Here is a 12,352-nt window from a genome sequence, read left to right as displayed (position 1 = left end):
GGGGAAAAACTGAGAGCTTTTTCCCTGAGATCAGGAACACGACAGGGATGCCCACTCTCACCGCTGTTGTTTAACATAGTGCTGGAAGTTCTAGCATCAGCAATCAGACAACAAAAGGAAATCAAAGGCATCCAAATTGGCAAAGATGAAGTCAAGCTTTCGCTTTTTGCAGATGACATGATATTATACATGGAAAATCCGATAGACTCCACCAAAAGTCTGCTAGAACTGATACATGAATTCAGCAAAGTTGCAGGATACAAAATCAATGTACAGAAATCAGTTGCATTCTTATACACTAACAATGAAGCAACAGAAAGACAAATCAAGAAACTGATCCCATTCACAATTGCACCAAGAAGCATAATATACCTAGGAATAGCTCTAACCAAAGATGTAAAGGACCTGTATGCTGAAAACTATAGAAAGCTTATGAAGGTAATTGAAGAAGATTTAAAGAAATGGAAAGACATTCCCTGCTCATGGATTGGAAGAATAAATATTGTCAAAATGTCAATACTACCCAAAGCTATCTACACATTCAATGCAATCCCAATCAAAATTGCACCAGCATTCTTCTCGAAACTAGAACAAGCAATCCTAAAATTCATGTGGAACCACAAAAGGCCCCGAATAGCCAAAGTAATTTTGAAGAAGAAGACCAAAGCAGGAGGCATCACAATCCCAGACTTTAGCCTCTACTACAAAGCTGTCATCATCAAGACAGCATGGTATTGGCACAAAAACAGACACATAGACCAATGGAATAGAATAGAAACCCCAGAACTAGACCCACAAACGTATGGCCAACTCATCTTTGACAAAGCAGGAAAGAACATCCAATGGAAAAAAGACAGTCTCTTTAACAAATGGTGCTGGGAGAACTGGACAGCAACATGCAGAAGGTTGAAACTAGACCACTTTCTCACACCATTCACAAAAATAAACTCAAAATGGATCAAGGACCTGAATGTGAGACAGGAAAGCATCAAAACCTTAGAGGAGAAAGCAGGAAAAAACCTCTCTGACCTCAGCCGTAGCAATCTCTTACTCGACACATCCCCAAAGGCAAGGGAATTAAAAGCAAAAGTGAATTACTGGGACCTTATGAAGCATATATAGTATTTATAACTTTAAATTTCTTAACTCCAAACTGTAAAGTTTCCTGAGCATATCATACTGTATATCTGCAGAAAACAGTTTTTAAAGCTCAGGAATCTTACAGTTTTTTTTATATCTTTGCCCCCATTTTGGAGAAAAATATAGTAGTCTCATTTGTTTTTCATTTTATTTATTTATTTTTTTAGTTTTTTTCATATTTATTATTTTTTTAATTTTTTTAACGTTTATTTATTTTTGAGACAGAGAGAGGCAGAGCATGAAAGGGGGAGGGTCAGAGAGAGAGGAAGACACAGAATCGGAAGCAGGCTCCAGGCTCTGGGCCATCATCAGCCCAGAGCCTGACGCGGGGCTCGAACTCACAGACTGTGAGATCGTGACCTGAGCTGAAGTCGGACGCTTAACCGACTGAGCCACCCAGGCGCCCCACATATTTATTATTTTTAAGAGAGAGTGCAAGATGGGGAGGGGCAGTGAGAGAGGAAGACACAGAATCCAAAGCAGGCTCCAGGCTCTGAGCTGTCAGCACAGAGCCTGATGCAGGTCTGGAACCCAAGAACCATGAAATCATGACCTGAACCTAAGTTAGACACTCAACCGACTGAGCCACCCAGGTGCCCCTGTTTTGCATTTTTTCCCTGTTCTTCATTTTAAAATGACATTTATTATTTCCTTCAACATTTCTTTTTATTTCTTTATTTTGAGAGAGAAAGAATGTGCAAGCAGGGGAGTGGCAGAAAGAGAAGGGGAGAGAGAATCCCAAGCAGGCTGTGCACTGTCAGCATAGAGCCCAAGGTGGGGCTTGAACTCACAAACCTTGAGATCATGACCTAAGCCAAAATCAAGAGTCAGACACTTAACCGACTGAGCCACCCAGGTGCTCCTCCTTCAACATTTCTTAGAGTTACTGGGCACATAGAAGAGATGATAAGTTAGGTACTATCCTTATATCCTCAGGCAATTCAAGGAATTCATAACCTAATGGACTTCAGTAATCTTTAAAATGAGAGCAGTAATATATATGAAACCATAATTCCTTAAATCTTTTGGATTAAAGATTCTATGCATTGCTTCTAAACATCATGCCTTCAGTCAGCTGGGTCTAACACACACAGACATGCTCTTTGATCTCACTTGAAATTAATGACAACTAATGTCAGTGATGTACTATGCTTATTTCATGAAAAAAAAATTATACCAAATACAATCATTATAGTATTTACATGAAGAAAGATTGAGAAAGGCCACCATCTTACATAACAAAATAATTACATTTCTAACAATTCCTTGAGAATGTCTGTTTGCATGCACTAGTGGATCTAACAATTTTGACATAATCATAGTGGCTTTTATTTCACTTAGCTATTAAGAACGACTTATGGTTACCAGAGGGAAGGTGGGTGGGGAAATGGGTAAAATAGGTGATGGGGATTAAGGAGTGCATTTGCTGAGATTGAGTACTGGCTATTGAATGAAAGTGTTGAATCACTATATTGTACACCTGAAACTAATATTACACTGTATGTTAACTAACTGGAATTTAAATAAAAACTTTAAAAATATATTTAAACACAATTAGGAACAGTGACAATTTACTTCCTAGTATTAGTTTTGTTTATGAGGGTAAGTCTATTTTTAACTTTTTCGTATGCTTTAAGTATAACACTGATTTTGTGATGCTAACATTTCCTCTCAATATTTGCTTGCTTTCTAGTTGATCTCCTGATCTTACAATGTCTGAAATCAGATTTAGCAATCTCACTTGGGATCAAGTTATAATACTGGATCAAGTGTTAGATGAAGTAATTCCAATTCATGGAAGGGGAAATTTCCCCACATTGGAGGTAAAACCAAAAGATATCATTCATGTTGTGAAAGACCAATTGATAGAGCAAGGAATTATTGTTAAAGATTCCCGATTGAATGGTTCCACAGCCAGTTATATACTTGCAAGCCACAGTGGAATCAGCTATAAGGATCTTGATGTTATTTTTGGTGTTGAATTACCAAGTGATCAGGAATTTCAAGTTATTAAGGATGCAGTTCTAGGTTGTCTACTGGACTTTTTACCAAAAGGTGTGAAAAAGGAAAAGATCACCCTAAAGACCATGAAAGAGGCTTATGTGCAGAAGATGGTCAAAGTTTGCAATATGCATGATCGTTGGAGTCTCATTTCTCTTTCAAACAACACTGGAAAAAATGTAGAGCTAAAATTTGTGAATTCACTCAGACGGCAATTTGAATTTAGTGTTGATTCCTTTCAAATTGTTTTGGATCCCATGTTAGAATTTTACAGTGACAAAAATGCTAGGCTAACCAAAGAATATTATCCTGTTGTGAGAGCTGAAAGCATGTATGGAGACTTCCAAGAAGCAATGACACATTTGCAATACAAGCTTATATCTACTAGAAAACCTGAAGAGATTAGAGGTGGTGGCCTTCTGAAGTACAGCAACTTGCTGGTTCGTGATTTTAAACCAGCTTGTGAAGCAGAAATCAAGACACTGGAACGTTACATGTGTTCTAGATTCTTCATTGATTTTCCTGATGTAGTAGAACAGCAAAAGAAGATTGAATCATACCTCCGTAACCATTTCATAGGTGAAGAAAATAGCAAATATGACTACCTTATGACCTTGCGTGGAGTTGTGAATGAAAGCACTGTTTGCCTTATGGGTCATGAAAGAAGGCAGACACTCAATATGATCACCCTTATGGCCTTAAAAGTACTTGGAGAACAGAATATTTTACCCAATACAGACAATGTAACTTGCTTTTATCAGCCTGCTCCATACTTTGCTGCTGAGGGAGGGTATCCTAATTATTATGTAACATCTGGACCACCACCGATTTTTTTCCAACCATACCAACCACTGCACTTTCATGTGCCAAATGGTATGGTCTAAACACACACACACACACACACCCCAGAAACTTTGCTTTAATTAAACACCTCTTAAAAGCAAGTTTCCAAAATCCATAAAATTAAAATCTATTTTTTATATTTCTTCAGTTATCAACTATTTTCCATTAATTATAACTTAAACCATCATAGTAAGTACAATATCATCTATAAACTGACCACTGTAAATTATTTTCAAGTGTTATTAATTAGCTATAATAACTTTCAAATGTTGTGGACCACTTAAAATGATTTTCAGATCTTACTAAGTCTTAAGTAAGACTCAAATTTGTCCTGAAAAATACATGACAGATGCCTGAATCTTTGATTAAAATATAAGAGACTCATATTTTCAAATTCAAAGGTACAGTAAAGATAAGTGCCAACCTTTTTTTATTCAGTCAATTCCTGTGTTTCATTCACTTCACCATTTTTTTCTGGTGAATATTACCATCACTGAGTTTTCCATACTTAACAAAAATGCCTAATTTCAAAGACAACAGATTCAGAAGAGATTAAAACTCTGGACTTTATAAGCACTTATTTTGCTTTCCAATTAAATTGGGTTAGATACAAAATCCTACTGTTATTTCAAGGAACACTGAAAAAATATTTCTTAAAAACACTGGACATTAGCAATTTGTTAACTGTCAAATAGTGTTGTTGATCTGAAGAATAATACCATCCAGCTGTAAAATCAATACTGCGATCAAAATTATGTGTCTTCATTTTTTTCCCCTAAATAAGTTGAAAAGAATGAAAATGACCAACTATGAATGTGAACGTTTTTTATCATTATCTGTTAGAGACTCTAAATGGCAGATAGCAAAAAAACAGGCAATGTTTTTTTTAGCTATGGATGGTATTTATCATTTTTAGGACCTATTTGTCTAATGTATTAATATATCTGGAGATACTCAGTATCAGTAAGTTAAAATATTTTCATTATTGTTCATTGAAGTGCATTTTTTCACTTTGCTCTTACTAAAGATCAGTTTCTAACATGCTACTCAAGTGCCTCTTCATGTGAGTTTTTGCATAATACTATAATTGATCCAACAATTGCATACATTCATCAGGTATCTGACTATTTGCCTACTACATCAGGTATGCTGCTAGCAGATCTACCAATAGAATTAAAACAATATTTTTCCCATAATGAAGAAAATAATGCATAACCAATATTAATGGAGATGAGAGAAGATGAACCAACCTGAATGAATATAGAGAAGACCATCAGACAACTTCACCGTTTTAACTTGCTTCTGATTTTTTGTTTTTCCATCTCAGTTTTCATTGACCATCATAAGTTTTTTCATCACAGCATGATCCAAAAGGCATATTCTGAGAATTTGTCACTTATAAACTGTGCTTAATCTGTCTTCTCTGTATTACAGTACTGGACACAAAAAGTACATAAAATATGGCATTTTCAAATAAATATTTCCAAGATGTTTTATACCACCACACCACTGGCCATCAGTATATTTTTAAAGAATTATATTTAAAATGTATTTATGTGTATTTACACATGCATATATTTATCAATCATACAACCCTGAGGCTTTTAAACATTATATGGATTCACCTCTTTGCTTGGGACAAATAAAGAATTTATAAATACCACATTAAAGAGAAAATTTAGTAATCTATTAACATAGTGTATTGGCTGAAAAATTATCTTTCTGTACTAAAGTATAATCTTTAGTTTTCAGTTGGGGGAGTGCTTGCACATAAAACTGAAATAGTATATGCTATGTTTAAGTACCAAAAAACAATTCCAAAAGATATGGGAAAAGTATTTAGGAATAAAAGAACTATAGTAGTTATGAGTCATGGGTAAAGATTCAGTATTTCCATAGAATTTTATGCTGAATAGCAGAATTCTGAAGCTGTTTGGAAACATCCCTCATGTGCTCCCTTAGTTTTCTTTGGTTCTATTGAGAATTTGAACTCTTTTTTACCTAAAGAGGAAATTCTCTATGGTGTTCTCCTAAAGCTTTACATACTGCTGGAAGAATGGCCTGAAAGCTACCAGCTTACTCCTAACATTTTCAGATATGTGTTTTCATTGTAGTATAAAAGCTCAGACTTGGTATATAAGATTTTCTCAAGAAAGAGAATCCAAACCTGTTGAATGGAAATGGTATCACTAAAGAGAAAGCTATAGTTTGATCTCTCATGGTTTTCTTTCCAAGCTAGGCTGTCCTTTGCTTCTAACCAAACAGAAAAAATATCTATCTTTAATAGCGTATGAGTATCTCTCCAGGATTAGGCTAGTTTTCTTAAGATACAGTATTACCTCATTCTGTTCATTAAGATAATAAATGGGAAAATTTTCCTATAAAAAAAGTTCCAGATTCTTTGCCTAAAGGAGTTAATAGATGTTAGTTAAATTTGACTCTAGAGCATATGTCATTTCATTACAAGAGAGAAATGGTGTCTTTTTCTCTTTTATTTTATACAAATTCAACACTGAGTCTTAGTTTGGGAATTGTTTTTTCTTCTCAGAAACCTAACCAAAACAAAACAAAAAAAAAAAAATCATTTGACATAGTTCTAGTATTCATATCAGTGGGACACAGTTGGTGTTAGTTATAGGTACATATTTTTTTAAACCAAAATATTCTTGCATTTCACAGATGTTTTCACATAATTATTAAAGTTATTTTAGTAGACTATTTGTAGCTTTTAAATTCAGAGATATTCTGATAGTGACTGATGTCCAGTTTGTCAAGGAAAGTTGAAGACAAGTTATTTAAATTAAAGACAAAATAACAGAGATGAAACAGTTATGAACTTCTCCAAAAAACTGGGAAAATATCCTAGGCCCGAATTCCATTTGTTAATATCATCTCAGAAATGTTCTATTAAAATTCATGCAAAATAAACAATTTTTAAAATTTGCCTTTAGCCATATTTTAGTTTTTAGGTATTGATAAGGGTCAATATGCAAAATGTCTGAGATATGATTAAAACTCTTTTCATGCATGGATCTATTATCTGGAAGGATTCATCCATCTTTGAAAATATAGAGAGTTAAAAGTTTACAATTGAGAAAAAATTTGAAGTTTTAAAGTTTGTAATGCTTATCAAAATTATATTGATCTATGAATATGGCAGTTCCATTTATAGAGGATTTAAAAAAAATAATTGAGTCTGTAACTTAACATTAAAACAGGATTGGGAGGTTTGTGGGACTACAGTTTGAAAAGTATTCTTATAAAGACCATTTTGTCAAGGCCTAAAACCCAATATTTTATTTTATTTTATTTATTATTTTTTTTTTAACGTTTATTTATTTTTTTGGGACAGAGAGAGACAGAGCATGAACGGGGGAGGGGCAGAGAGAGAGGGAGACATAGAATCAGAAACAGGCTCCAGGCTCTGAGCCATCAGCCCAGAGCCCGACGCGGGGCTCGAACTCACGGACCGCGAGATCGTGACCTGGCTGAAGTCGGACGCTTAACCGACTGCGCCACCCAGGCGCCCCTAAAACCCAATATTTTAAAGTACTTTAGGATTTATTTGCTTTGCATTGTAAAAGAAAATACTTTTAATGATGTTTTCTTTTCACTTCTGTTCTTTTGTGGTCATATTCTGTATGTTACAATGTTAAAAGTTACAAGTTTGGAAATCGTATTGCTGATCCACTGCTCCCTTTTATGAACACTTTTTTAGCATATATAAATGAAAGGAGCTAATTTGTTGAAATGTCATTGTATTGCTTTTAGGTGTTTTCTTAAGGAAACAGATTTCCTCAAATTTTGTCAGTTTGAGCAAAAACATACCATTTAGAGTATATGGTGTCTGTAAATAAATTTAACTTGTAACAGGTGATATTTAAGCTCAACACATTACACTTCTAGTTTTGTTTTTCTTTAATATGGGGGATGTGAAGTTATTTTTCACAAAATTGTTATGTCACAAGTAGTGCTAAATGAATTGCATTAGTGTTTGAAACAATAGAAACCCCTTTTTGTTTAGATGTAGTCTTTGAAAGAGCAAGAAAATAACCCCTGTAAATGAATAAGTGTCCTAAGAGAGAAGTGTCTTCAGAGAGCCCTCTTTGCAAAATTTTCTCTTATGATTCCAAATTAAAAGTGATGGATTGAATAACCCTGTTAAATCCAATTTAAGTGGTTTCATGATGATTTATGAAAATTTACTTGTTATAAATTGTAGACTGGTGGTAGAATTTGAACTGTTCTCTAAAATTCTAGTGAGTAGTCCACTTTACATTATAAATAAAATGTGACCAAGTCACACTTGGTCCTTTGGCTCAACTAGAGAACCCAGGATCCTAAGATTGAATTCTTGTTTTAACATTGGTATGCTAATAATCAGTGGGGGAGATTGGTCTCCATGAAAATGACAGTAGAGAGTGATATGAAAGTTCACACTAATATCTTATTCAGAAATTTCATTTTTATCATAGAAAGACAACATAAAAAACATTTCTATATAAAATGTGGCTTCAATACCAAATGGAAAAATAATAAAGATATTGTAATATCTTTAAGTTATAAAATCAGTTAAAAAAGGAATTCCAGTATATTTGTAGTAGTCACTAATAAAATGTTTTTAAATAAAAACTGGTATTACATAGTCATTTACATTTAAAATGTCTGTTTTAAAAGTTTTAACAAATGTTCACCTCTCCCCAATAAAATTATTCAACCCGAACATATATTAGTGGATATTTGAATAAAGAGGATTGAAAATAATTTTTTTTAAGCCTTACATGTGACCTCCTTGAACAAAAGGATTTTTACATAAGTTATTTTCTTTATGGTTTTGAGGGTTTTGTAGGGTAGCTTTGGGATACTTAGGATTAAATGCCTTCAAGGGGCACCTGGGTGGATGAGTCGGTTAAGCATCTGGCTCTTGACTTCAGCTCATGTCATGATCTCACTGTTTGTGGGTTTGAACCTCATGTCAGGGTCTGCACTGGCAGTGCAGAGACTGCTTGGGATTATCTCTCTCCCTCTCTGCCCTTCACCGGTCATGTGCTCTGTCTTTCTCTAAATAAATAAATTAATTAATTAAAAAAAATAAAGGCCTTCAAAAAGCAATGGTATCTCAGGCAGTGAAGTCAAAATAACTTCTGTCTTACTGTAACTCCTCAAGATTTATTATCAGGTGAAATGCTTTCAGATCATGTCAGCAGGTAAATAATATAAATTAAAAGAGTTTTTAAGGTTAAAAATCTACTTCTTTTAAAAGCATCTAAATATATTTTTAAAGGGAAAGTTATCATCATCTTCTAGGTACACAATATGTGTCCTGAAATGAAAATCGTGCTGGGGAGGTTATGTGTTTTAGAAAGGTAGAGGACTATATTTAATATTCTATAAGTAGATTTATATTAAATTCAGTGTCTGTTTACTTAAGTCAAGGCGAATACCTCTGAAGAAGGGTTATGTGAATTGTAATCCTGACAGTTTACAAAAAGGGGGCACATAATCCATTTTCCTGAAGAACAAGTTTTTAATTCCTTCTGTTTTTGTGCCACCTTTCCCTTGTTTACTAAAATGATACCTCTGTGTGTTCATAGTGATAAGATGCAAAAAAAATGCAGTCTAAGGGTTATTTATTACTGTTTTTAGTACCAAAAGACAAACTGACACTGTTCCAAGTGAGGGAAGAGTCTGGAAATGTCAAAAGTATTGACTCAAGATTGTAATCATAGATGATTCCATTCTAGAGAAGAAAACTTTCATGTGTGCATTGTGGAGAATCCAATTCTAGGATCTCCAATTTTTCAAGATTTCTCTTAGAAAACACAACACTTGAATTAAAAGGCCATGATTCTTAAACATTCACTTTTCAGTTCCTTAAGAATTTTAGGCAACTAAATGTGGAGAAATCACTTACATGACTATCATCCAGAGTTCAGACTGGGGTAAGTTATAAGTTAACTTTTAGTAAGAAATAGTCAAAATCATTTTAAGTGTTATGTGCTTTTGTATAATTCTTGGAACTTTTTTAAAGTTAAGTAAGTTTCATTTCAACTTCATTTGTATATATGAAAATTGTAAATCAAACCAATTGAACTTTTAAAAAGGACAAAGTCCCGGGGCGCCTGGGTGGTGCAGTCGGTTAAGCGTCCGGCTTCAGCCAGGTCACGATCTCGCGGTCCGTGGGTTCGAGCCCCGCGTCAGGCTCTGGGCTGATGGCTCGGAGCCTGGAGCCTGTTTCCGATTCTGTGTCTCCCTCTCTCTCTGCCCCTCCCCCGTTCATGCTCTGTCTCTCTCTGTCCCAAAAATAAATAAAAACGTTGAAAAAAAAATTAAAAAAAAAAATAAAAAGGACAAAGTCCCCCCCCATAAACTTAGATTTAATACATAAAATTATACATTAGAGTATATAAATTTATAAAATTTTTAAATTCCCATATAATAATGTCACATTAATTTATAAAACTATTAATAGATGATTCACCTTCATTAATTATAATTGTGTATTACATTTATTGAAAAATTTTAGTATTTATTATTTTCACTCAAAGAGCATAAGTGTCTTCCAGTAAATATTGGAAATAACCTGTTGGATTATCTGAATTTTCCAGATCTTAATCCATTATAATTGCATGATACTGTCTTGGGACTATCTTGTCCAATTTAAGTTCTTTAAGTTTTCACTTTACAAATGACTGATGCTAAAGCATAGGTGAAATAGCAAACTCTTACTTGCTCTTTAAATAAGAATATCCCACTATTTTAAAGCAAATCCTATATATCTCTGAAAAAAAATCTATTTTATGTCCATAGAATGCTACTACATTTAATTGAAAACTAAAGTTCTCTTTGACAGCTTGTGGCTATTGTTTCACATAGTCCTTGTTCAGATTGAGTGAAATCAGTGAAAAGCATGAGCAAATAGAAAGTTATTTCCTTAAAATTCTGGATGTTAAATCAATGTTTCAACCTGCAAAACAAAGCAGCTGTCCAGATAATTGAAATATGTCACTAATTAATCAATAAGGAAAAGTGGTTCCAAATTAATTACAGTCCAAGTCATTGAATAACTGCATTTTCCCCATATAGACAAGACCAAAATTAACTTGGATATGAGAAAATCCCTACAATAATACCATTTTATTAGATGTAAAACAATCCAATATAGAATAAAGTTAGAAGATCTAACTTCAGAGCTTAGAGAACAAATGGAATACTTAAGAATTTATCTCAAATATGTGTTTAAAATTTCAGTTAATTCAAATCCAATTGTTAAGCATGAAAGAAAATATCAGTGAAAGGAATTATAGTCACTGAGTGGAAAATGAAATGGAAACATCTAAATGTAGTTGCTGAGCACCCAGTAAAACTTGTATGATTTCCTACACTATTTCAAGACAGACCTACATTTTATCGTTAAACAATTCACTTTAGGAAAGCAGTGAATATAAATATAGCTTTATAAATGTTTTAGGTACCTTTTCAGCCTTCTAGTTCACAGCACCAATTTTGATCTTTTACTGCAAAACTTTTGAAGTGTTCTTAAGAACTTACTGTGTCTCAGAGGTGCGTGGGTGGCTCAGTCAGTTAAGCATCCAACTCTTTTTCTTATTTTTTTTTACATTTATTTATCTTTGAGAAACAGAGTGAAACAAAGCGTGAGTGGGGGAGGGGCAGAGAGAGAAGGAGACACAGATTCTGAAGCAGGCTCCAGACTCTGAGCTGTCAGTGTAGAGCCTGATGTGGGGATCAAACCCACGAACTGTGAGATCATGGCCTGAGCCGAAGTCGGGCGCTCAACCGACTAAGCCACCCAGGTGCCCCAAGCATCCAACTCTTGATTTTGGCTCGGGTCGTGATCTCACGATTCGTGGGTTCGAGCCCTGCATCAGGCTCCATGCTGGCAGTGCAGAGCCTGCTTCGGATTCTCTCTCCATCTCTCTGGGGACCACTTTCTTACACCTTACACAAAAATAAATTCAAAATGGATGAAAGACCTAAATGTGAGACATGAAACCATAAAAATTGTAGAGGAGAACACAGCCAGTAATCTCTCTGACATCGGCCATAGCAGCTTCTTTCTAGATATGTATCCAGAGGCTAGGGAAACAAAAGCATAAAAGACTATTGTGATTTCATTAAAATAAAAAGCTTCCACACAGTGAAGGAAACAATCAGCAAAATTGAAAGGCAACCTACAGAATGGGAGACATTTGCAAATGACATAGCTCAGAAAGGGTTAGTATTCAAAATGTACAAAGAAACTTACAAAACACACACACACAACAGCACCATATATTTAGCAGAGCCAGATAGTGTATCTACTAAAGTCTGTGTATGCTAAACACATATTCAAGCAATGACATTAAGT

At 34.4% G+C, this 12,352-nt stretch overlaps 1 protein-coding gene across 1 annotated transcript; it reads left to right on the top strand.

The window, feature by feature from the left end:
• Window positions 1-2,837: 2,837 nt before the first annotated feature.
• TENT5D (terminal nucleotidyltransferase 5D) lies at window positions 2,838-5,649 on the top strand. Its single transcript, XM_040467907.1, has one exon. It carries the CDS (start codon window positions 2,853-2,855, stop codon window positions 4,023-4,025), a length of 1,173 nt encoding a protein of 390 aa, XP_040323841.1. The 5' UTR covers window positions 2,838-2,852; the 3' UTR covers window positions 4,026-5,649.
• The last annotated feature ends 6,703 nt before the right edge of the window (window positions 5,650-12,352 follow it).

The sequence above is a fragment of the Herpailurus yagouaroundi genome, unplaced genomic scaffold (assembly GCF_014898765.1).
Source record: "Herpailurus yagouaroundi ecotype Mexico unplaced genomic scaffold, PumYag 67623, whole genome shotgun sequence".
NCBI classification, from domain to species: Eukaryota; Metazoa; Chordata; class Mammalia; order Carnivora; family Felidae; genus Herpailurus; species Herpailurus yagouaroundi.
Note: the sequence above shows the minus strand (reverse complement) of the source record. Positions and strands in the feature narration are given on the sequence as shown.

What these genes read in the sequence shown, in the direction of transcription:
- TENT5D (XM_040467907.1), top strand. Translation starts at nt 2,853, where the DNA reads ATGTCTGAAATCAGATTTAGCAATCTCACTTGGGATCAAGTTATAATA.